Genomic DNA, 27,431 nt, shown 5'->3' with positions numbered 1-27,431 from the left:
TTATATATTGTTAATTTTAGAAAGAGGTAACATGGCACAGGGGAGAGAGTACTTTATTTGGAGTGAGAGGACCTTAATTTAATTTCTAGCATTGCCACTTAGTACCTTAATTTAAGGTTTGTAAAGTACTCTAAACACATTCTCTTGTTTTGAATTTTACAATGTCCCAATGACGTGAGCACTAAAATTGAGGCTTTGAGAGATTAAATGTCTTGTCCACAGGTTGACAGCTAATCAGTGTCTGAAGCAGAATTCAAGCCTTTATCCAACATACTATATTGTTTCTAACTATAGGATTATACTAGTATGTAGCATACTAATATAATTAGGATGTAAAAAGATTAGTATATTATATTCAATATAGTCATAATAATTATGCCTCTAAGGACAAATACATTCAGCTTTCCAAGCAGCCAACCAACAAATAAACTCTAGAAATATTTCTGCTTTGATTTATAATTTTAAAAACTCTTTACAAACATTATCTCCTAATATACTCACATTAATCCTATAAGTTAAGCTAAAGCAGCATAAGAGAGGTAATGACAAAACATATTAAACTTCTAATGTATTTGAAGGATACTTCAATGCTTCTACAGCAACCCAACCTGATGCAGAATACTACATATTCAGTCAACCTTATCTCTATGGGAAATAATTTTTCTATGGCAATATGCTTAAAGAATTTGAACCGAGGATTCCAAGAACATATTTCTTTACACACACACACACACACACACACACACACACACACACACACACACACACACACATTCTCCTGAAATGGGAATAGGGATTCTGGTTTAAAATGCAGGCTTGGTCTCTGGGGTAAAAATATGGGCTAGAAATATGGTCTCTAGGATGAAGTAAGCACTAGGATCTGACAGTACTATGTTAAAGAGCTGTTTGTGTTTACTCATCATTTTCTTCACAAAAAAACCTTCCATCCATTGGATCTGAGAGTCTGACACATCAACAGATTGAGGGGCCAAGAGTAAAGGAGAGAAAAGAATGGAAGAACAGGACAGAAGCATTTATATGGCACCTGCCACATGCAAGGCACTCTACTAAGCACTTTTTGGTAATAATCCCACTTGGCATTTTTCTCCATTCTTGAGATGCAACTAGTGATGCAGGGAATAGAGCACTGGGCCTGGAGTCGGAAAGTCCCAAGTTCAAATTTGACCTCAGACATGAGCAATGTGACCATGGAAAATTTCGGTTGACTTTGTTTGCCTCAGTTTTCTCAACTGTAAAATGGGGAAAATGGCTCTCACCTTGCAAAGTTGTTGTGAATATCAAATGAGGAATATTTGGAAAGTGTTCAGCACAATACATGGGACATAGTAAACACTATGTATATGCTAGTTATTATTATAATGGTCTGATGAAGAGAACACTGGATTTCTCATGTCAGAGAACATGAGTCCTAAGGACAGTGACTTATGTGACCTTAAGCAAACCCCTGAACCTCTCAGGAGCTTAATTTCCTCACTTATAAAATGGAATGATTGAAAAAAATAAATATCTATTCCAATCCTATAACCTATACAAATATAAAACAAATATTTTTGAAGTGGCCAAAACTGTGCTAGGTTCTAATGGGAAAGATGATGATGATGATGATGAATGCTGGCACTGGAGCTCTGATATCAAGTTTAGAGAAGAGAGGGTTCCTGCCCTGAGGAGGCTTGTCGTCTATGACTGATTCCCCACCATCATCAAGAACACTTCCTGAACTCTCTGCTGTTCATTGTTGTGCTAGGTAGTAAAAGATAAAAAGACTAAATATAGTATACATATGAAACTTTGTGTTTACTGATTCTATAAGGAATTATATCTAGTTTGAGAGCTAGGGGAGATCAGTTCATTGAATTGTCAATGTTCAAAAAAGAAAGAGAAAGTTCTCTTTCATTTCACTGTTCACTTATAATCTCAGTTACTTAGAAGTAGACCCTCAGGGCAGCTAGGTGGCTCAGTGGCTAGAGAGCCAGACCTAGAGATGGGAGGCCCTAGGTTCAAATTTGGTCTCCTCAACTTTCTAGCTCAATTGCCTAGCCCTAACCCATTATTAACTCATAGCCTTTGGAACCAAGTACTAATTCTAAATCAGATGGTAAAGTTTAAAAACAAACAAACAAAAAAAAGAAGTGGAAGCTCTACAATACTTCTCCCCTGATGTTCCTTAAGGACCTTGTTCCTCTGAGGTCCTCTATAACCCTTCAGAGAGCTCATCCGATTTCATATTCCCAACTTTCAATCTATCCTAATACTTCAGGGCTCAGATAACTAAATATGCAGCAATTATAAAGTAATATAAACTAGACCTTATTTATAATTATTTCTATTCATGTATATGTACAAAATCTACATCTATAAAGATGCCTTTATATCAATAAATTTTTCTAACAAAATGCATAAACTGAATAAAATGCAGATAGATACCCTCTGTTATCTCAGTGAAGATTTAACATTTTGCACTCTGATAATTCCATTAAAAGCATGGTTTAAAAAAAGTTTTAATCTAGAAATGTCTATACTCATAAACAAAATTTCTGAGCTTAAGGGCCATTGAAGGGGGAGGGGGCAAAAATCATTCCAAGGAGTGTTCGAGAATGAATAACATGTAGCAGCCTAAAATCGAATTTATCACCTTTCCCAAAAACCTGCTTCCTCTAATTTCTGTCACTATTTTTTCCCCCACTCACCCAGATGGGAAACTTCAGCTTCATTTTGACTCTTCCCTCTCTCTTAGTCCCCCAGTTAATGAGGTGTTAAGTCCTGTCATTCTCTGTGAATTCCTGTTGTGGATGAAAAACACTGCACTCCACTTTTAGCACAAATTTGTCAGCCTATTTATTAAAAACCTAAGCATTTCTGCTTATAGAGAATGAGAATCAAAGGGCAGCGTTCCTCTTTGTTTAGAATTTTCTCTGACCCACAGATCAGGAAACAAAGGCAAAATTCTACACAGAGATCAAACAATTGACAAAGATCAATTTTAGCATTTAAAAAAATTGCTACAATAAAACAACAGGAACTTAAATGTAAGTCATCCCTCTGGGTGAATAATCTTCCTGAAACCAATCAGTCTGGTCAAAGGTGAGAAAAGACATACTGCTCTTAATTGGATTAATCAAAAAGTTTCTGTTCTTAGATCACCAACTAACCACCTAGGGAGGTCAGGATTCCTTCTTGCCTCTATAAGAACCAATTAGGTCTTTGATGAGAATAATATTAAGGATTCAGACTAGGAAAGGACTCTTTGGAATTTGATTTAAGTACAGATAAGGTTTTTCATTCATGTGAGACCAAGGACATTAATAATACTATTTCTCAACATTTTCCATTAAGAAAAGCAATGCTTTTGTCCATTTTTCTCTCTTTTCTGACCCTTTTTCTCATTCTCATAAGAACCACCTAAGTTCAGGCCCATATTATTTTCCACTTGAACTATTCCAGGTACTCTAACTCTAACTCTAACCTTGTTTCCAGACTCTCCTCACTCCAATCTAACACTCCAGGGCCACGATAAGCTTCTTAATGTACAGTCTTACTCATGCTAGGACCCTGCTTTCAATAGCTTCTCATTATCTATTAAACAAAGTTTAATCTTTAGTTTGGCATTTAAAGTCCCCTGAAATCTGATTCTAGGCTATTTCTCCAGTATCATTTCATATTATTGTCCTATACATTCTTATGTGTACCAACAAAATTATATTACTCATCATTTCCCAATATTGAACTGTTTCTTGCCTCTGTCAAGAGTAGATGAGTCAATCAATTAATTACCCCCTGCCCCCTTTAAAGCAAGTGACAAGATTCTATGCCATGACTGATACATTTGTCAGGTAAGGATAATCAATCAAAAATGGAAAGTAGGTGAGAATAAGACCTTGCCATCAATCAACCATAGGCTTTGGATTAAGTATAAAAAATCCTTGATCAATTGAAATCCAGTGAATGAAATTAAAGCATGCTCCACAGGAATTTTGGCTGGATGAGTCTTGGTTGGATGAGATGGAACTTGGTCACGTCTTATGGAGTTTGTATACAACCAGTACAACATCCTTATTTTTCCTCATCATATTATAGGTGAGGGAATCTGCTCTAGAGAACTAGTATGAGAGCACAAAAGAGGATAATGGCATATGAGTCAACAAAAATGAGGACTATTTGCCATGAGTAACATTGATAATGAGCTTAGACTTACTTAATATAGAATAAATATGGAAATGAATGAGGGGATGGATGGATGGATGGATAGATAGACAGACAGACAGACAGATAGATAGATAGATAAATAGATATAGATAGATGGATGGATGGATGGATGGATGGATGGATGGATGGATGATAGAGCAAATATACAAGAACAAAGACCCTAAAGGAGCAAGTACAATTAGAAATTTAGTTATGTAGAAAACCCAAACCTACTTCCACCTTCTTCTGTGGGAAAAGATATTATTATGAAAAAGTAGGCAATAAGTACTAAGTCACTCCACTGCATACAAACCTCTCCCCCCATTTTCTTAATAATTACTGGCATTTATAAAGGACTGTATGTATTATTCCAATTGATCTTCACGTTAATTCTATTAAGCTGGCGTAATGTCAACCCCATTTTACATATAAGAAAAGTCAGTAGCTAAGTTCTCTTAATTAAAATTAGGAGATTAGTTTATAGTCAGGGGCAAGAGAAAAACTCAGATCCAGGTGTCTCCTGACTGTCAAGACTTAGGTCAATTAACTGTAAGTAGCTGGCATACTGGATTGAGCCATGGGCTTGGAGTCAAGAAGATCTAAGTTCAAATCTTGCCTTGGACACACTAGCTATGCAACCCTGGGCAAGTTGTATAACTTCTTTCTGCCATCGTATTCTGAAGTACAAAACAGGGATAATAATCGCACCTATCTCTCAGGGTTGATGTGAGAATCAAAAGAGATAATATTTGTAAAGCAAAGTACCTGGCATACAGTAGGCATTTAATGATCAATTTTTTCCCTTTCCTTCCTTCTCAGCCTAGTGCTTTTCAATTTCATTGAACTTTCCTGTGCTACTCTATAAATACCCCATAATTAATCTTCTATAATGCACTAAATGCCTTTCTGTGATTTTTTAATATTTTGTGCAACACTTGGTCCACCTCTCCACATCCTTGGCTCTCATTATATGACCTCTTAAATGCTTAAAAATAAAATCATTATTTTCTTGATGATACATTAAAGTGAAATTGTCCTCTCATTCTAAATGCACATAAATGCACATGTATATAGTATACAAGAAGAGATTTTGGTCATGGACTGATGACTGGTAAATAATAGAGGCAAGGTTTGAATATAGGTCTCCCTTTTCTCTCGCTTGAAAGTCACTTTTTCAACTATATTATATTGGCTCTCTTTTTATAGATACTATAAATAGTATGCAGACCCACAAAAGTAAATATATATATATATGTGTGTGTGTGTGTGTGTGTGTGTGTGTGTGTGTGTGTGTGTGTGTGATTTCTTTGAGGGTTATCAATCAATATCTTTTAATTCATTTCCTCAAGATCGTGAGGTATGACCTATTATCAAAACCAGGGAGCTGACATACACATGTATGTACTTTTACTGATTTGTGGGTTTGGAGTCAAAGGGGTCACAGTTTAAATTCTTTGTCACTTACAAGTGGCATAAAGTTGGCAAAAAGTGACACTCAATCTCAATAGTCCTTAATTTCCCTTCTAAGTCCATGATCCTATGATCTGTCTGTACTTTCTTATTCTGATTTCATCATTTATATATTTAATTTGACCAAAGCATGCATGTTGACAACAGCTATTAATTAGTATACTCTGCTGTTAAAAGCGCAGACTCCCAAAGAATGGGTTCAACCCTGGTCATGAACCCTCCTCCTTGACCTCTCATATAATCAACTCCAGTGATTCCCTATTGCCTCTGGGACAAAATATAAAATTCTCTGTTTGGTATTCAACGCTCATCCTAATTTGGAATTTTCATATTTTTCTCCCCCTAACAGGTTCTCTGGCCCCCTTGCTATTCTTCATACAGAAGACTTCATCTCTAATTCTGGGCATTTTTACTATATTCCCCACTATGCTTAGAATTCTCATCCTCCTCAACTCTGCCTCCTAGCTTTCCCATGTTCCTTCAAGTCCAGCTAAAACCCCATCTTCCATAACATGCCTTGCCTGATCTCTCTTAATATTAAAATTAAATTAAAGTTTTCCTTTTGCTATTTATCTCCAAAACAGCTTGTATATAGCCTTTTTGTATATAAGTGTTTGCATGTTTTCTTCCCCATTAGTCTGTGAATTCCTTAAGAGTAGGGACTATCTTTTGCTTTTCTTTGTATTCCTAGCACACAGTACTGTCTTGCCTATAGTAGTTGCTTAATAAATGCTTGTTGGCTGACATTATAAAAGAGAGGAAATTGAAGTTTAAAGGAATCGCACTGCCAAAACACATTTTATATAGGATTTAAACCCATTTCTTATTCCTTACTCCAAATCATAATAGACTCTAGTCAAGTCCTTTCACCTATGTCTCCCTCAGTTTCATTTGTAAAATGGGAATAATAATACTTAACTCTCAGGGTTGTAGTGAGGAGGAGATATTTGTGAAGCATTTTGCAAACCTGTATAAAGGCTGTTATAGTACTTATTATTTTGTTGAAAAGAGTCAGTCATGTAAAAGGCTCCTCAGTTCAAGTTCATGCTAGATCTAATATTCAATAAGAAAGACAGAATTCTACTAATGTTTTCAACAGGAAAAATATACATAATGTGCTTTGTTCTAGCATCTAAAGAGTTCAGTGGTTTTAATGAGTTAGCAATCAAATGTACTATGATCAATGTCAAAGGACAATTCTCAAATTCCCATGGGGTTATCTACAACAGGGATATATAATCTTTTTTTAAAATTAATTAATTTAACTTGCATATTGGTCATTGTTATAAGAGCACACTCATACAAAACCAAAACTCCCAAATAACACCATAAATACACTAATGAAAAAGAGAGTATGTTTTGATCCACGTCCAAGGGATTTATTCTCGGGTAAAATTTATTCCATTGTCCTCATTTAACAGAAGAGGAAAGTGAAGCACAGAAGTTAAGAGATTTTCCCAAGGTAATATGGGTAGAAAGTGGTAGAACCAGGATTTGAAAACAGGTCCTCTTAATCCAAGTCTAATCCTCCTATTACACTGTGCAGTCTGTAGAAGAACATTAATCACAGTCCATTCCCTTTGACTTCATAAAGCCTCCTCACACCAACACTCTTTTTTTCTCTGACTGTTTTTCCTGGCCATAGAACATATGACTTTTGACTGCTTAAACATAATATGGAAATTACTCTTATTTTTTCCTAAAACTTTACTTTTCTAAGGGATAATGTACAGGGATAAATTTCATTTATGTAATCACCATTATTTAGTTTTTCAAAAGAGAGAGACTATATACTTCCTTGAGATAAAATCATATGATTTATTGTGGTGTCTTTGAAAGAGAATTGTTTTTAGCCTGGAATCACAGGATCTGGGTTTTAATTCTAGTTCTGATCCTTACTAATTATAAAGTTGTTTAACTTCTTTGGGTTTAAGTTTTTTTCTTCTCTGCAAAATAAGAAACAACTAGATGATCTCTAAGATACTTTCCAGCTCTTAAGCCTATGAAACAAACAGTATATGTCAACAAACAAAGGCAGATTTCCTCATATTTTTATTTACTTTTTAGTTGACTGCTTTGTAAATGTTCTTAAATCAATCACATGCTATGCACGGTGCTTAGATCTTATTTTACTATCTCTCTCTGTTATGCTTTAATGATATATCTGTAGCCTTTGTAGAGAATCTAAAAAAATTTTTATTTTCTAAGACCCTTGTGCCATATAGAAAACTATAGTTAAGATAATATGCCATTTTGTATATTTAATGCAGTTATTCACAGTTATTCCTGTTGGAATTTGGTTCTGGGAAAACAAAACAAAAAATGCAATATTTTTTGTAGATGATTTTGGTATGCTTTTCCTTATCAGAAATTAAAACCTATATAATCTAGTATATTTATTTTTTTTGTCCTAACTGCTAAATATTTTAAAATCAAATTCCTTGTCAAATTGCCATAATCTATTCAAGTCAGATGGCTGAAAATATCTACTTTTGCTTTCTGCAGATAGTTTTTGTTTTATTTTGTCCTAAAATATTTTCTTATACTCTGCCTTTTGGTAAGTAAGGTTTCTTAGATCCTTTCAGAAAGAGCAAAGACATAAAATTTAAATAAATCCAACCTAATATTGATTTGTGCTACATTAATTATGTAAAGAACAACACTTCACATGATCTATCCTTAGTCTTATTTATTTGTTAATATATGCACTAATATAAGGAATTACAAACTTCTTGGCACAGGACTTGATTTTATTTCTTTTGTATCTCAACTTTTCAGTACATCTCTAGATACTGTAGCTCACAGCTCAGTATACAGTGGGCACTCAATTAGCGTTATTGATGGATGGTCTGGGAAAGTAATGGGGAGGTTTGGAGAAAAAAATCATCTTCTCTCATTACCTTGTTCTGGACAGAAGACATTCCTAAGAAGTACCTCTTCCAAACTTAATACTACAATGATCAGGCTGGGGTCATTGTAGATCCTGGGCAAGATGCCAGCCTTTATGTACATCAACTTGGACAGGCGGGAACTGAACGGGTACCATAATGTTGCCTGTGAAAATAAGTAGCTGACAGCTACATGCCATTTTTGGCTTTTGAAAAGCAATTTGTGCACAAAACATTTTACTCAGTCTCTGACTTTCCCCTTTCTAAGTTCTTTCCTCCTCAGTTTTAACATAAGAACGTTACAGAATGTGCTCACTCTTTCTTCTCTCTCTCTCTCTCTCTCTCTCTTTCTCTCTCTCTCTCTCTCTCTTTCTCTCTCTCTCTCTCTCTGTATGTATATATATATATATATATAATTTGGAGATTTAGAAGCAAAATGTTTCTGAAACAAAGTCTGTTTAAGAAAAAATCCTTTGGTTTCTGCACTAACTTGCACAGGCCTCTTTCTCAAGTTACTTAAAAGCTTTACCTATGACGTCGGGACCTTGCCAATCTTTAACCAGGTCTTTTAGTGTCTTTCTATTTATGCTTTTATGAATAGAATGTCTGTTTATGATCTGCTATATATTATCCAGTGCCAAAGTTTAAAATTACTTCTTAGTATCATGAAATACTGTATTTTTCCCCATTAAAAAACCACTTCTTAATTCTAATACAACAATAAGGAAATGAAAAGGAATTTATCAATCTCGGGTTGAAAGAGCTACAGTGACAACATCCCTGGGAATTTCCTCTTTAATTAGATCTTTAACGATCATATTATTGAGATGTTCCACTAAGGTCCTACTCGGATGCCTCACTATGGTACAAAGGCAAGTTCTTGAAAGCTATGCCAAAGTAATATCAAGCTCCAATAGGATCTACCAAGTTAGAATTAGAAGCCTGGAAACAGGGGCAGCTGAGTAGCTCAGTGGATTGAAGAGTCAGGCCTAGAGACACTCTTCCACCTAGGAGCCAATATACAGAAATTAAGGATTAAAAAAAAAAGATTTCAAAAAAAGAAGCTTGGAAACAGACTTAATGTTCTGTCATCAGAGAACTGGACTAGCTATATTTGGAGGTGCTTACTATCAATTGACTAATGATGTTTTTTGGCCACGTTGTACCTGCTACTTAGGTGTGGAAGTGAATTTGGATGCTATCTGGAAATATTTGGAATGAATAAGATGGAATAAAGTATATTGTTTTAAATACTCTGAAGGCAGTATCTGATGCTTTGATAAAGGAGAAAGGAAGCAGAGATAATTACAGATCTTTGCTTTTAAAATGTATGAGGAAGTTCCATTATGAAAACTCTTACAAATAATCAAAATCAGCAGCTCATCTCTAACTTGTAACTCAAAGTTGCCTGGGGATATTGAGAGGTTAAGTGACTTTCCTATGGCCATCTAGCTTCTATATATGAGAGACAAAACAAAAACACAAGGCTTCCTAAGAACAGTTTCCAACCATCACTCCACACTGACTCTTTCCTTTGTCTGAATCTCTGGTATTCTGGGTATCTACAAAAGTTAAATCTGTAACATTTTGTTTGCATTAATGAAATAAAGAATATTAAAAATATGGTTGAATTGACCTTATTCATCAATTTTCTCATTATTTAAAAAACTTTGCTCTTTTATCCTTAAATTAACAAGTAAAAACCTCTAAAAGAAAAGGTAAAGAAAAAAAAGGATATGAGATAATGAGGGCCAATAGCCTAAGAATTTCACAGATTATATAGAGGAATGACTATATTCACTAAGCATTAGCCTCAGAGAGCATAAGTTACACAAATACTATGGGCAAATATAGAACTAGGAAAGAAGCACGTGGAATCAAGGTAAGGAAAGTCTTGTTAATAAACCTTGTTTAAAAAAATGCCATGGGATCCTTCATAAGCACTAGCAGCCGATGTCTGCATTTTGAGTTTCTAGCCAAATAGAATACTTCCCAAAACCACAACGTCCGCAAACACCACACTGAGGCATTAACTCGGAACTGACTCAGAAGAAAACCCCTTCAGAGTGACTCACATTACTTCCTAGATCACCTTGGTTTTCCTTGGACATCTCCCATCCCAGCACCGGGCATGGCTTCTTAGCTGCTTGAGTTGTGAAATTCGACATGATCATAGCCCCAAGGTGGCATGAATGTGTAAGCACAAAAATACCAAATGATCTAGCAAAGCAGACATGCTACAGTTTGGGGTTTTGTTTTTGTTTTTTTTTTTTCTCTCTAAAAGATCAGTACTAAGTCCATCTCACAACTTAAATGTAGCAACTGGCATTTGCATTTTTCATACAACTAGACGTGTCTTTACCTTATGAGGGTGTTGATAATGACTCCAGAACAGTAGCTCATTGTAAGGCAGAAGGGGTTGTTCAATTTGAGGTTCCTTTTGTGGCTCCAGTGATGAGGAATGGTTAATTTCACATTCACAAAAGAGCAAACCATCACGAGAAAATGTGCTCAGAATTGAGGGAAACACGTGTATTGCTTTTGTCCAGAGATTTTTGAAAAATCAATTTATTGCTATTTTAAGACCACCATTTTGGACAGTTTGGTATAGATAGCCAACAGAGTGCTGGTCTTCTTAGAATCAGGAGATCTGGGCTTGAATCCTAACACAGGCACTTAAATAGCTATGTGACCCTAGGCAAACCATTTATCCTCTCAAGCCTTTAGTCTCCTCACCAGTAAAATGGAAATGATTATTCTTGCACTATCTGCCTTCCAGAGTTGTTGTGAGGAAAGTACTTTGCAAACTTTAATACAAATATATAAACACCTTTCTTGGGCACTTCCCAGCATCTCTTCTTTATGCTAGCTAAGTGGGGATGAGGGGAAATTATTTTTACCCTCAGGTGGCCTAGTATACACATATAACAGTTTTAATCATATGCATACTAGGAAATCACCTAAGGTGCTCAACCACCCACCCTCCCTAATCACCCCTCTGGTGGTTTTTATTGTCTGTTGCAAAATTCAGCTCTATTCCCAACTCCCCAAACCCAACTCTCAAAGGAGTTTTCAGTAGATCTTCTAGGATCCTAGTGTTCCCAAGCTGTTCCTAGGTGGGCCTGTGCCAAATGAGCACATGGGCCCAGACACTACTTGATATATTGGGGACACTTCAATCAGACTACCTGGCATGGCCTTGATACTACAAATAATACATGATGTTCAAAGGATTTATGAGTTGGGAAAGAAACTTCCAGTATGACAACTAGCTCCACAAACTGAGTTCTCAGAGATTTTTCATAGCATCATACATTTGGCACTAACAATCATTTTCCCCATTTTACAGCTGAGTAAAATGAGGTCTAAAGAGATTACTTAATTTACTCAAGGTCACACAGGTTAATAAGCAGAAGAGCCAGGATTTGTGTCCAGGTCCTCTTATTTGTAATCCAGAGTTCTTTCTATGTATTCACAATAGATTCCTGCCATCTTAGAAATAGACTATAGGAAGATAGTTCCCAAGAACTATATTCCTCTGACTATAAAATAATGGCAGATAGGAGAAGGCAGGATCTGAGAAACTCACTGTTGAAAGTCCTACCCCATCCCTACTGAAGATATCAGGGCAAGGCAATCAACTGGTTTGTTATTTAGTGTTCAGTAATGGAATTTTCTCATTATTTTTCTCTAGAACTGGAATCTCTTTCTGATATTTCACAACTCAAGTGACCTCAATCCCAATGTACAAGGGACTCGGGATTGTTTTCTTTTTACCAAAACTCTTTTATAGATTGAGAATCACAAGCTCAAATATTACAGAATGTAAGCTTCCTGAGGATAAAGGGTCATTTTTACTCTCTCTCTCCTATTCTTAGCATAGATGCTTATTAATTGATTGATCCATTGACTGATAAAAGAGACCTATGGCCATCTAGTTCAATTTATTATAATCCAATCCCTATCACTCCTGAACAAGAATCCCATCTATACCACACCCAATGAAGTGGTTATCCACAGTTTTTGCTTGAAGACTTCTAATGAAGAAGGGTTCCCAAAATATGCCACACCACATTTGCATAAGTCTAAATATTAGGAAGGTTTTTACCCCTTACTCTGAGGCTAACTCATATTCCCTTCAGTATCATCACACCAAACTCTCTCCTCCCTATGAGTTCAGGCAGAACAAGCAAGTCTAATCCTTTTTCCTACTAACAACCATTTAGATAATTGAAAAGTTATTGGGTATACCCTATGTCTTTTCTTCATTAGGCCTAAGCATCCCCAGTCTCTAAAATTAAATACGATGCCCTTCATTCGATATCCTAATTACTGTCTTATAGTCATTGTCCAATTTATTATCCTCCCAAAAATTGTGGCTCCCTAGAACCGAGCATTATCTTCTTTGCAGATAGCAAGGTCTCTCACCTCTTCCATTCTGAATACCCTATCTCTCTGAAAAGCTCTAGTCTGCAATGGCTTTTTGGGGCCACAGTAACATACTGTTGACATATACTGCTCTTTCTGATCACTAAAATCTACAGATTTTTCTTTCAGACGAATAGCAACCTAGGCATGACTACTCCATTTTGTACTTGTAAAATGATTTTCCCCTCTAACTCAAGCATATTCCTTTATGTTTATTCCTATTATATAGTATTTATTCTACTCATACCCACTATCCTCACATGCCAAGACCTTTTTGAAACCTGATTCTGCTATCTAACATGTTAACTATTGCTCCTAGTATTGTGACATCTAGAAATTAGTTCATTGTGCCATCTATTCCCTTATGCAAGTTGTTAAAAACATCAATCTGCACAGGAACAAACACAGATCCTTGGTGAACTCTACTAGACACTTCCTTCCACACTGACATAAAATTTTCAATAACTACTCTTTGGGGCTAAACCTGGAGTCAGGAAAATGTACAAATCCTATATCTGACTCTTACTTGGGGAGTGACATTGGGAAAGTCATTTAGCCCCCAAAAGATGTGCCATATTTAAAGAAAAAAAAATAGGTTGACATTGGAGGAGAACAATCCCACACAGGGAGTGACCCTGAGATGATAAAATAATAGGTCCTTCGTGTATCTCCAGTAATGATTAATAACAACATAAGTTATTTGATAATTCTAGATTAATTTTTATATCAGAAAAGAAAGATTTAAATTAGAATGAATACAGTTCTAGCAAGGTAGTATACTGTGATTTAAAGAGTACTGTTCCCACTCTGGACCTGTTTTCTCTTCTGTACAATGTCAATAATATTACTTGTATTAACTGATTTTCGCATGGGTTGTTATGAGCAAAGTGCTCTGTAAATCTTAAAATGTTATATAACTATGAATCATTACTCTAGTTTTGATTTTACTTTACTATTTTCTAATTCTTTGACAATGAGTAATCTCAGTATGTTAAGAGGAGAAGGAGATTGGATTGGATTGCCTTCAGGAAATAACAGAATTCCTTTAATGACTTTAAGCTCCCCATGAAAGCAAAAGCCCATCTTTTTCATATTAACATTCTACCTGAGCTGTTGTTTGGTTGTAAGACATTGAAAACAAAGACTTGCAAAAGAATTAAAAAGGAGTATGATTCAGAAAGCAATGGAGAGACAGGCTCTTGATAGGAGGGAAGAAGCTGCAACATATAAACATTGAGGAGCTCCAAATATATCATCAAGGTATATAATAGTAAGAGAAGATTGGCTAGTTATATGACATAGGTGAGAGATGACAGCTAGGCAGTTAGAATGCTCTACTGGTAATAACTTTACTAAGAGATAGTAAGAAAGACTTTCAGACCATTCAGTGGACCCCTGGATGTCAAACTTTAAAAAAAGAACATGGACTAGAAGCACAAGACATATGGCTTACAATCTACATCACTAGAGGGAACTTCCAAACAATAAAATCACAGGTCCATTTAAGTACATAAATATATGGTAAATATAGTAAGCATGACAAAATAGGAGACTGGGTTAGTCAAAAATTCTATTTTCTCTGAATTTCAACTAGAGCCAGTGGCACAAAATATGAAATATTAGGCATTTTACTTTTTAATTTTTAAAAGAATATAAAGGCAAAAGAAATCTAGTAATCTACTGGCCAGAATTTTGAAAAATAAGTTATTTTTCAGATGTCATATTTAAGAATGCTTTGGCAAATGCGGACTTACCTATCAGAGCAAAAAAATAATCAAAGCCTCTTGAAAAGAATTGAAATATCTACTTCTGAGTCTGCAGAGATATATAAAGAGTTTTGATTCAGATCAAGCAAAGAGAATTTTTAGATTAGTGTAATTCTCTCCTCGGCATGTTCAGAATTGCATTTCAAACAATAACAGCTTTATTAATTTCAAACCAAGCTGTCATCCAAATGTAAAGAACATACCCTTTGTTTAGGCTGGCTTACAGTACTTATCAACTCTTTCTCCAATAGAGAAAGGCTTTTTCATTCTGTGTAAAATGAGTGAGGAGGCTTTTCTAAAGTGTCCTGAAACAATTCACTCTTGGCTTGACACCAGACAGAGAAAATGGTAGTCAGCTAAAAAGAATTTTTCATAAACTTAAGAAAGACTGAAAATGACGTGGGACTAATGAAATTTCAACTTTAACCAGAAGATTTCTTCAAAAAGTATTGTATTTGAAGTTCTTTGTTTTGTGTAGAGTTTGATAGTTGAAGTGATTCTCTAGAGGGGGGGAGAGAGAGGGGAGGAAAAAGGGTTTCTACAAGAAAATTTATTTACCAGTTAATTTTTTAATTAATTTTTGTTAATTTTTATTTATTTTTTTTAAAAATGTCAGAGCATTTTATAGGGAGTATCCTAGAATAAACATTTTAGGATAAAAGTTCTTTATGGAACTTTCCTTTAATTAGGCCTGTGTTTTTAAATGTTCTGTAATATTTGTCAGAGAGAAAGGTTTTATGTACAGTAACACCTGAATAGCATATACATCCTGGAGAAAGCTTATTACTTTTCAAATTTAAAAAAAAATCACAACAGAAAGTGATTCTCCAGAAAAGACCCATAATTAGTTTTAATTTTGTTTTCTATTTCCTTATTTACTTGTTCTGTCAGCTACACCCTATCCTACAAAGGTGATTGGTTCAAGTTATAGTTTCATTTGGGTGAAGGGGCTTATAAAAATTTCAACATTATATTTAAAATTTAGAGACTATACACTCCAATATTTTGAACTTAATTTTAGGGTAGAAGACAGCTACACTATCACAAGAAATGAAAAAGAAAGTAAACACCAGATAATTTAACATAAAATAGATCAAACCCTAACCAACAGAAGTCAAACTTTAGGATTATACTTCAAAAGATTAACATAAGCAGGCAGCGTTTTCACTTTTTTCCCTTCAAAGAAAAAAACTGTGATTTTTCTTCTAGAGATTTGGAGACTTTTCTTTGCTTAGGTTTTCTTCTTTTTTTTTTTTTTAGGTTTTACTATAAAAACAAAATACTCTTCTACTTCAAATCCATTAAGAGAAAAGATCTAACAAAACTGACAAGATAATTTTCAGAACTGAAACAATTTCTGAAAAGTTCAGCATAAATTAAAGGTAAAATTCAATTTTCATTCTTTTCTAATATTTAGGGACTAGTGAAAACAGCAGAGAAATTGAGCTCTTTTTAACAAAAATCACTCACATAAAACCTACCAAAGATTTTTTTTAATCACTAATGCTGATCAACAAACAGAAGTGAAGAGAAAATATACTGTTTGTGAACTTTAAAAGAGCAAAATGTTCTCCTGGTTTGTGAAACTTCAATAACTTCAAATACCTAAGGATCTACATGCTAGGTATGTACATTTATTTGAAAAGAAATAGCAAAAAATAATAACAATTTTTAAATGGTAAAAAATATTAATTGACAATTAACTAAAGAAGTATTTGTCACTGCCAAGGGTCTCACAGAATCACATCTTGTCCTGATCATACCTGCTTGCCAGTACAAAATAGGCTGCTGACCAATTATGGAGTGTTTATCTATACAGTGGTACCTTTGTTCTCCAACAATGTCAGATTGCAAATGTCCTGGAACACATATTTACCTGGAGGATTCTTGGCAGGATCGTTGTGGCTTGGACTTCCTGATTGTCCAGAATCTGTAAAGAAATCAGAGAAAATGTTTTCTTTTTAATTTGTTTTTGAAAGAATTTCATAATCCTTAAGAGACCTTTTAAAAATTAACAAGGGCAACAATAGTTAGGAACATAAACGAATTAAGTATAATTTCCTAAGCCATTTCTAAAGAAACACTTTTGGATTAAAAAGAAAAAACAATCTGAATAAATGTGCACGTTTCTTATGTTGAAAAGAATAAGTGCTACTACGGTTGAAATAAAACAAATTCTTTTTTTAGAAAAGGGTCTGGACATGGAAATTGAAGGTTCCTATAATGTTGGGATACTATTCTAGATTGCCATAGTATTTTGAATTGAAAAAGACATAAAAATAAATAAAACTAAATGTAAATCTGATTACATACATAGAAACCTCCCCAATGGCAATTTTTCTTCTCACTGGCCAAAATATTTGACAAATAGTTAGCTTTTTTCCCAGAATTGTGTGTATATGTGTACACATGTTACATGTACTGAAATATTCTCTCTATCCACTTATCCTAAACCTATATTTCTCTTATCTCATAATAAATACCACTTTCAATTTAATTGATTCAACAAATATCTATTAACTACTTCCTACGTAAAAAACACCACCCTAGGTGCTTTGTACACAGCAGCAGCTACAACGTTTAGATGTGATTTGGTCACCAAACCCCACAGTCAGTCAGTCAATTGTCAGTCACCAAGCATTTACCAATAAAGCTCTTATAAGGTCTAGTAGGTGGATGAGACATAAAAGTAGACAAAAAGAATATATGCTATTACATGATAAATGAGTTATATAGGTACAAACCAAAGTGTCATGTGATGTCAGAGTTGGAAAGCCCTTCCTAGTCAGAAGGTCAGGGCAGGCTTCATAAAGAAAGTAGAATTTCAAGTGAACTTAAAAGAATGGATAGGACTTTGACAGATGAAGGGAAAAGCTAGACAAATTGATCAGCAATTGACTGGTGACTCCCAAGAAGAATACAGATTACTAAGGGGTAGCCAACATGGCTTTGTGGAAAAATAAATCAATTGATCAACTGAATTTCCATCTATGATAAAGTGACAAACCCTACAGATAAGAAGCAACAGATATCTGAATTCCATACCCCAGCATATCCTCTCATCAGTTTTTTAGGGAAAAGATATGGTGGTGTGAAGTAATGACACCCCTACAATCCCACTCTACTATTCATTCCTTTATGCCATGTATCTTCCATGATTATATGTATGGTCTGTACTCTATCAGCATGTACTCAACTCACAGGTTGCCCGATAATTTTTTACTTATTGTGTCTAGTATTGTTGGTTTGTTTCTACCATTAAATGACATTGTCCTCAAGGAAACAAGAGCTCAGCCTACTTTCATAGTTGTTCTTGTGTAATAGAGAGTGCTGTGAGTACAGTTAGTGACTAATGCTAGTTGAACAAATGGTTAAGAAACTGGTGCTAGTTGAACAAATGGTTAAGAATCAGAGATTTCATTTGCTGGTCACCGATGGGAGTTCACAAAAAATGAACAAATAAATAAATAACCATGGCTGACACATCTAAAGAAAGCATTTCATTTACAAAAATCATTCTATTCTTGGGCATAGATAATACAAGTATTATTGTACCTATTTTAGAAACTGGGAAACTGAGACCATGAGAGCTAACTGGGTTTTATCAGCCCATGATTTATATGCCAAGGCAGGCAGTGTCAGAGCAGGGATTCAAACCCCTGTCTCTGAATTCATAGTCGAACACTCTTTCCATTACACTTCACAAACAGAAAACAAAGCATCTTCTATTTCTATGCAATATAGGTTGTCCCAAAAGTCTTAATGCACTTTTAATCTTTAATAGTTTGAAACTACACTAAGATTTTGGGGATACTCTATATATTAGAGAGTATTTTTACTTCGGGGACCAGATCAACAATTTTATAGGGATAGGGAGGGGAGGAAACTCCCTGTCTCAGTTCAGGTCTTCACCTGTTCTGCAATTTAAAGTATTGGTTGCCAGGAGCACTAAGAGATTAACTGACTTGCCCAGAATCATTTGCCAGTATTGTCAGAGAGTTTACCTCATCTTCTCATTCTATTTTTCCATCCTGTCTCTCAATGCATAATATAATACAGAGGAAATGGTACTGAAGAAAGAGAAAAAGAGACAGATAGAAAGAGAGAACATTGTGTGTTATTTGACTGCCATCTTTAAGTTAAGTTCAGTCCAGTCAATATAAATGCATATATTGGTTATGGAAGGGGGATAAAGGAGAGGGATAAAGTAGGGGAAGAGAAAAGGGAAAAAAGAGAGAGTGGGAGAAGAATAAAGAGAGTGAGAAAGAGAGAGAGAAGGGGATTGATTTTAACTAGGAAAACCCTAAGGCCCTTTTTAAATTTTCCTAACAATCATATCTCTAGCAATGTAACCTTCAAAGAAGGATGAAGCGTATGAAAGCTACTGTTACTCTAATACATTCATTCATATATGTAATTTTGTCTTCTATGTACAATGTACTTTCCTAAATGCAAGTGGGATATGATGTATAATAATCATTGTCTTCATGGTACTTATGTTCTAATTTCCCATTAAGATTAAAGTTGCTGGAGCAATCCTATTGTAGGCACAGCAACTACGTATGTAATACAATGTAATATAAAATAATATTTATGAATTATCTATACTGTACAGTGTACTATGGCAGAAACTGTGAGAGCTATAAATGTTCAGTAGAAAAATTCTCTGCCTTCATGGAACTTATAGTCTTGTGGGAGATAATATAAAAATTCTAACATATTAAACACAATCATGTTTTAAGTCCATTAGAAAGTTACAAAACAATATACAGGTATCCCTTCCACATCATGACTTTCTCCATCATGGTTTCAATATATTGCAAGTTAACAAAAGAAATTAAATGAGAATTTTGTGGAAGACACAAAAGTCAATCAAAGGCCAGTAGAAGACACAGAAAAAGTTCAGAAACTCAGAAAAGCATAGTATATATGTAGTATTATATAATATCAATATATTGTTATCTTTTATGCCATAAATATATACAATTTCTTTTTTAAAGTTAAAATAAGTAAAAAGTTAAAGTTTGTAAAAATAACATGAAAGTCAAAAATTTTTATGTGAATTTTCTAGATTGTGGGGTGCCATACTCCTGAACCCCAAGATGTACAAGAGGTATCTATACTATGAAGAATAAAGTCATTATATAAAGGGGAGAATAACCCAGGCTATAAGGCTGTGTCTTAAGGTTATTCTTGGCCTTGGAAGGAGAGACAAATTCAATAGGCAACTAGGTGAAGCATGGGCATTCCTAGCATAGAGAACTATGTGAACACAAGGTATGAAGATATAAGAGGAGATTCCTCAGCATGAATTTTTTGACCTAGACTTTTAAGTGGTGCAACAAATTTTCCCTCATAATTTAGTGCAATTGAAAAACATTACTAGGAGGGAGGAAAGCAGGGACTATTATGAAAGAAAAATTTTATATATACAAGCTTCAGGGAGTACCTAGCTATTGCCATCCTAAAAATAAAGAAATAAATTCCCTGGACCCCTTATGTATGACAACCACACAAATCTTTTCTTGGGAAACACCAGTCTATGCTACTAATCGTTTCTATTTTCACCTTCAAACAGTGTGAACCATTTCCTGAACTGAAAAAAGAGGAACTACTAGAAACCACAAGTATTTGAAGGAAATAGACAATTGAATCCCAAGACTTGAGTCAAACCTTTGACTTTCATTAAATATCCTCTCCTATAACTCTCAACTGATGCTGACAAGTAAATTTTTAATTACTGATTGTAATTATTGATTAAAGTTTCATGTTATCCGTTCTTAATTTAAAAAGCAGATACACTGAATATTTTGTATTTTTTCTTTTTCTGAAAAAAGTATAAACTAAATCTTAGTGTGTGACTTCTGACTGTGTGTGTGTCTGTATGTTTTTGATGAACAGGAATTCATTAAGTGAAGTAAAGGAGAAAGAACATTTGAGGCAAAGGAAACAAAATGATTAAAGGTAGAGAGGTATAAAACTAACTATTCTTAACTGTGTCTGGAGCAAATACAATGAACAGATCCTGAGAGTAATTGCTAGGGACAGTTGTATTGCAGAAAAAGGACTAGTAGTCACTGTGGAAGAAGCATTTATGTCACCCCATAAATGCCAGTGATTTATGGCTAATCCCTATGGTGTTGAGGTGTTTCAGTAGCATCTGATTCTTTGTGGCCCCATTTGGGATTTTCTTGGTAAAGACACTAATTTGCCATTTCCTTCCTTATCCAGATCATTTTACAGATGAGGAAACTGAGTTAAATAGGGTTAAGTCACTTGCCCAGGGTCACAGAGCTAGTAAGTAGCTGAGGCTAAATTTGAACTTAGGAAGAAGATGAATCTTTCTGACCCCAGGCCCAGCACTTTATCCATGGCACCAGTCTCTTAAGCAAAGGGAAGAAAAGCATACAGAAGACTGGATTCACGTCAAATGCTGCAGAGAAACCAAAAAGACAAACCTCTGGATTTGGTGATTAGAAGGTCACTGGTGACCCTCAGTGGAATAGGTAAACAGAATCTAGGCTATATGTAATTGGGATGGTTAAGTATATGCTATTTTCCACCACATTTCAGCAGGAAAACCAATTAATCACTTAATTGATTAAATATTTAGTAGAGCCCACTACGTGTAAGGAAGGAGAGCTATGAAAATAAATAGCTGAATAGGGTGGAAAAGTCTAGTAGAGTCTTTTTGTTTGTTTTTGTTTTGTTTGTTTAAAAAAACAATTGATATAATAAGTATATAATAAGTATTGTTGCTGTTCATTTGCTCAGTTGTATTTGACTCTTATGACCCTGTATGTCCTCCCCTATCTTCCAAGATCTGTTTAAGCTCATGTTCATTGTTTCCATCATATTATCTATTCATCTCATCCTTTGCCATTCCTTTTTCTTTTGTCTTCAATCTTTCCCAACATCAGGATATTTTCCATTGAGTCCTGTCTTCTCATTATGTGGCCAAAGTATACAGTTCCGCATGTTAAGATCTAAGAGGAGGCCAATGTATACTACTGAATTACTTTGTATTTACTAATCTGTATACATATTATTCCATGACCTCCTTCCACAAGTAAAATACAAACTCCTTGAATACCAACGGACAGTTTAAATTTTGTTTTTATACAGTTTACCAAATGTAGAACTGGAAAAGACTTCAAGGTCATCTAATCCAACTTCATTGTGTTACATATAATATATTACATACATGTTACATATCATACTGAGGCTTGTGGGATTAAAAGCCTATATCTTGAACGTAAGTATTTTGGCTTTAATTCCTACATAGTACAACTATACTAGGGAACTCTCAATTCATCAAGCATTTATTGAACCCCTAATATGTACCAGGCACTTAGTATGTAGTAGGTGTTTAATAGATAAATGTTAAATTGATATGGGATAGATATTTCCCTTTAAAATCTAAATTTACAAGCTACATTTTTTTGCTCCTATAGCTGTTTACCCATTTTGCATTCATCCAGGAGAACAATTTACTTATAATTCCATTCTCTCTTTGTTGCTATGGAAAAAATTAACTTCAAACTAGATTCAGCATGGCTTCTGCTAGGTAAACAAAGGAAATCCTGTTATTTCTCTCCTAATCTGAAGAAATTTCACTGTGAAAAAACTAGTGAATGGCTGTGTCTGAGTACTTAATTTCTGACACAAGGAATAGAGGGAATGGGGCAATATGGAAAATAGGTAGACATCAAAATTAACTGATTCATTAAATTCTATTAGATCCAAAAATATTTTATTCTTTATTTAGGATTTATTCTTCCCTATCAGCTCTCCACATTCAAAAAAAATTAAGCAATGGGTAAAATCTAGCAGTAAGCTCAAGGATATAAAGAGCAACTAGCAGTAATAGATGACAGAAGGAAGGAGTAATCTAAAAATGAATATAATAACAATCAGGTGGCTTAGTGTCTTGAGAGTCAAGCCTAGAGAAGGGAGATTTTGGGTTCAAATCTCACTTCAGACACTTCTGAGCTTTATGACCCTGAGCAAGTCATTTAACCCCCGTTACCTAGCTCTTACTGCTTTTTTGCCTTGGTACCAATACACACTATTGATTCTAAGGTGAAAGATAAGGGTTTTAATAATATTGATGATCAGAAAAATCCCAGCTGAGGAAAAAAATACAAGTATCTTTCAACGTACAAAAAAAAAAACTCACTGTCATAGTATGAGACTTAGAGAACTAGTTAAAATTATGAATTTGGTCTACATTTCCTAAAAACTAGAATTTATTAAAAACCATATGTAGAAAGGAAGAAACAACAGCAAAGCACACTTCCCTAGGTTATTGATCAGTGGTGTTAGTAAACAAGATCTGGCCTGGAATATACACATCAATCTCAGGAAAGTTTAAGAAGGTCCCTGGGAGATGTGAGACCTCTGGACAGAGCTCAACATCAGATGAGACAGAAAATGACTGGGATCTGGGTGGAGAGAGAGGCCAGACCTGAGACTTTGGGAAAGACTTCTAGTGTCAGCTACATTTAAGGAAATACGCCCACATACTTCAGATTTTCTCACTTCAGCAAATCATATGATGGGAGTTCCATTATAGAAGTTCCTGGTTAAGATGATGACAAAGGTGCCCTCTCAGATCTGAATTGAATTCTCACTCTCTAGATAAAGAAAAATACAGAGAACTCATTTTTCATTGACTCTATGACTCAAGGACAACACATGGGAAATAGGGTTTGTTATACAGCATTTCACTTAACAGCCAAGTTGGCTGGAACAAGCAGGTTGAACTAGAGGATTTTTGAGGTCCCTTCCAGCTTTAAAATTCCATGACTCTATAACAAAATATCTATCCATATATCAAAGAATAGCTGAAGAGTGAATAAAACCCATACTGTAACCTGCTTTGAGCCTCTTGCTAGAACTAAAATTAGTCAGCATGCGATAAAGGGCTCCTTTGTCATATACCTTTGCCTTAAGCAGGTGAAGAAATAGCCCATTGTCAACTAAAGAATACCTTCAATCTAAAAAAAAAAACCCAACCTTTCTCAGAACAGTCTCCTCCTTTCTCTATGAAAGGTTATTAATGATCACTTTCATAAGCTTAAATTCAATTTAGCTTACTGAGATAGTATGAGAGAGAAAGGGGTTAGAGGGAGCTTGCAGGGATTAAATATAAAGTATGCCACAAAGAAGCAGTCAGGATAAAGAAAAAAGTAAAAGAAACAGAAAAGATTGAGGTTAAAGTACATAAACATGCTGATGGAAATGAAAAAAAGAAATGAATAAATAATGGAATGTATAGGAGTTTGGAAAACAAAAGGTCTGCCAGGGGGAGAGGGAGAGGGAGAGAAAGAAAGAGAGAGAAAGGAACCCTGATTCTTGGGTTAAAACTTTTGACTCCATCTATCCATCTCTCACCTCCTTCCCTGCAAACACCACGACCACCTCTTATGGTGTCTCAATCTAGGCATTTTGTAACTTACAGCTGATTTCTCTAAGATTTATAACAAATTAACTTTATATAATCAAAATTCCTATTATATAAATTATCTTTTTCCCCCTCTCCCTCCCTTCCAATCCCTCAGACAACAGAGCTGCACAGCTTCGGTTTTAGTGGAGAATTGTCATCACCCGTTAGGGTGACACAAAAACTTACTTATTGTTTTACAACATTTTCTTTTCCCTCTATTAAATGTTTATTAAAATAACACCAGAAACACGACATGGGAAAACTGAGTAAGTGCTTTCCCTGTCTTGCATAAGTATGCAAATGTGTGGGAAAGTTTTGGTTCACTCACTTCAGTCTGTCTTTCTTTCTTAAATAGTACATTATATTATTTGGAACTCTCTTGACTACACAACTTTGTTAACAGGCTAAAATATGTGAAATGTCGACAGCATCATTTTATTTTCCAAATTCCTGTAATATCTTTGCAGTAGGGTCTCCTAGCCAGGCCTCATTTTGAAAGAAGTCAAGCTTCTTTGGAATTAGTCTGGCAGAAACAGAATAATGCATTAAGAGAAAATGGCTTGTACAGATTTTAATACACCCCTCGTAACTTAAATTCCTTCTTTGGATCACTACATCTCATTTCTTGTAAATTCATATTGTTTAAAAATATATTCAATAAACTAAAATTTCATATTTTAATGGCCTGTGCCACCTTGACAGAGAAAAAGTAAAACACACATATAGTACATAAGCAAACTACTTCCACCCCAAAGTCCTCTATACTTCATTCTAATTCTTGTTTCTTCCTTTTTGTACTATGCCAACTCATATTTTAACTCCTTGACAGTGCTCGGTCAGAAAAGTCATCATCCCTCATTAATTGATATTCAAATATCCTCACGACAGAGAGCAGAGTTAAAATCATCTATCTCTTATGCCCCAAGATTAAATTATTTTCCACAGTATTACCTGAAGGATCCCCAAATGTAATAGTGACACCCAATTTCACCTACATTTCTCTTGTTCTCAGTTGTATTTAGTCTATATGCTGCCTGCTCACCAAATGGGACCTTGTTAAATTTCCTAACTTTCTAAAGGGTGTTTTCAATCAAGTAAAAAAAGTGGTAATTAAATCAAGACTGCATAATATGATTAGTGATATACATAATCTCCCTTAAATTAATTAATTCATCTTGTTTAGGTTTTTGAACAGGCTAGTGAAGCTATGGCTCATTCAAGACAAACAGGATGTTTAGATATTTAAAAAGAATCGAGAAACAGTTAAGTACCTACCATGTGCCAGGTAGGTACTTAACTAAGTTACTTAGTTGACACTAAGAGCTAGAGATACAAAAAAGAGAAAAAAGACAGCCCCTGCCCTCAAGAAGCTCACAGCCCAATGGAGAAAACATCAAGCCAAATACGTACAAGTAAGCTACGCACAGTATAAAAAGGAAATAATTAGCAGAGGAAGGCATTAGAATTACGAGAGGTTGTCAGGAAAGACTTCCTGTAGAAAATGAGGTATTAGTTGGAACTTAAAGGAAGCCAAGGAAGTTCGTATCCTACACATTAAGAAAAAGAATGAGCATCACCAGAATGCAATAAAGATATGCGTAAGGATGTCTGAGTAGAGAGGGAGTTTTACTTCACAATTTTGAATTTTTTTTTTAAATAAGCCCCCTCACTGGAAAGAAATAAGCCAAAACATTATTTATTCAAAACATTTCTTTTCCAATTTTGAGAAGATTGCATGTTTGTTGGAAACAAAACATTTCCAGCTGTATTGTAAGTTTTCTAAAGAGAGTGGTAAGATTTATGCTCTTTCATAGTCTAAAATAAATGCTTCCCATATCTCATGATGCTGGCTGATCACTACACTATGTGGTAATTAGGGTACAATTTACCAATGCAACTTGCTACATGAAAACAATGAAGCTCTTTCCAAAATATGGATTCAGTAGAAAAGAAGATGAGATGGATATTCTATCTTACTCATCTGGGAACTATTGAAGATTTTTGCTATTATATATATAAAATATAAGGTTGTGTGGGGAAACTAAGAAACCTGCATTTCATTGCATGGTATGTAGTGCAAGGGAAATGGTGATGAAATATAAATCTGGAAATGAAAACCAGAATACTATCTGATTCAAGAAAATAACCACTGAGGCAAACTGGAAAAAATTTCAGTTTCAGAATTTCACAAAACTAAATGGCAGTTGCCAAGGTCTTACCAACTATAAATATTTCTTTACAAATAAAACATTCAAATGAAATACAGGAATTTTGTTTTAGCTCACAAAACAACAGTCTTTGGAACTAATCACATATTAAGCATATATTAAGTCAGTAGAACTGGGCTAAGTTCAGATCCTATCATTTATTATTCATCTAATCTTGGTTGGACAAGACTCTTAATAAGCTCTATTAATGCTCTATTTAGTATACCTGTCTCTGAAATGGTGATCATACTACTTTTTAAAAAATTTTCATTTCCAAATTCTTTCTCTCCTTCTGACCCCTCCCCTACCCCGAGAAGGCAAGCAATACTTTGCAGTATACACTTCACAAGGCTATTCAATCAAAAGAAATAGAATGTGTAAAATTCATATTAAAGTGTCAAGTACTGTGAAGGCCTGGATCAAATCTGGAGGAAATCGATACATTTCTAAGCCTCATTTTCTCCCTTTGTAAAACAGGGATAATATTTTGACAACTGAGCTATTTATAAGTCTACCGGGAAGAAAAAGACTTACAAAAACTCTAAAAGTTATTATAACAATTATTATCACCAATAGTACTTTCGCCGATGCCAAGACTGCACTCCCTCTTCCACCTCTAGATCTCTCACAATTTCTAGTTTCTTTCAAGGCCTAGATCTTTCCATAGTATCTCCTACCCGCAAAATTACCTTCTATCTATTTCATAGATATTTTGAACAGATAGAGAGATAGCATATTGTCTCTGTTATATACCTAAATACAATATTTACTATATGTTGTCTCCTCTAGTTAGAATATAACTCCTTGAGGACAGATGTTGTTTTAATTTTGACTGTGTTCCTAGCACCTTGCAGAGTGCCCAAGTGCTTAAGAAATGCTTGCTTATTATCAGAAACAATAACAATAATATTAAATAGGTTGAATAATATATGAGATAGAAAGCTAAATTCATAATTGTGAAGAACTAGGTCCAGATATTGTTCCTTCTACAGAAAGGTTGTGTGACACTGGGCAAACTGAT

The 27,431-nt window shown here is 34.8% G+C and overlaps 1 protein-coding gene across 9 annotated transcripts in view; it reads right to left on the bottom strand.

Moving 5' to 3' along the window:
- NFIB (nuclear factor I B) overlaps positions 1-27,431 on the bottom strand; it is a 547,931-nt gene that overhangs the window by 87,467 nt on the left and 433,033 nt on the right. For 8 of the 9 annotated variants that reach the window (XM_044685408.1, XM_044685416.1, XM_044685441.1 and 5 more), the window contains exon 3: positions 16,632-16,685. In XM_044685408.1, coding sequence (XP_044541343.1) covers positions 16,632-16,685 — 54 coding nt within the window. Of the gene's footprint in view, positions 1-16,631; positions 16,686-25,030; positions 25,056-27,431 lie in introns of those variants that run through there. The other variant, XM_044685462.1, reaches the window with a different exon arrangement.

The sequence above is a fragment of the Gracilinanus agilis genome, chromosome 1 (genome assembly GCF_016433145.1).
Source record: "Gracilinanus agilis isolate LMUSP501 chromosome 1, AgileGrace, whole genome shotgun sequence".
NCBI classification, from domain to species: Eukaryota; Metazoa; Chordata; class Mammalia; order Didelphimorphia; family Didelphidae; genus Gracilinanus; species Gracilinanus agilis.
This window is presented reverse-complemented; position numbering and strand designations above follow the sequence as displayed.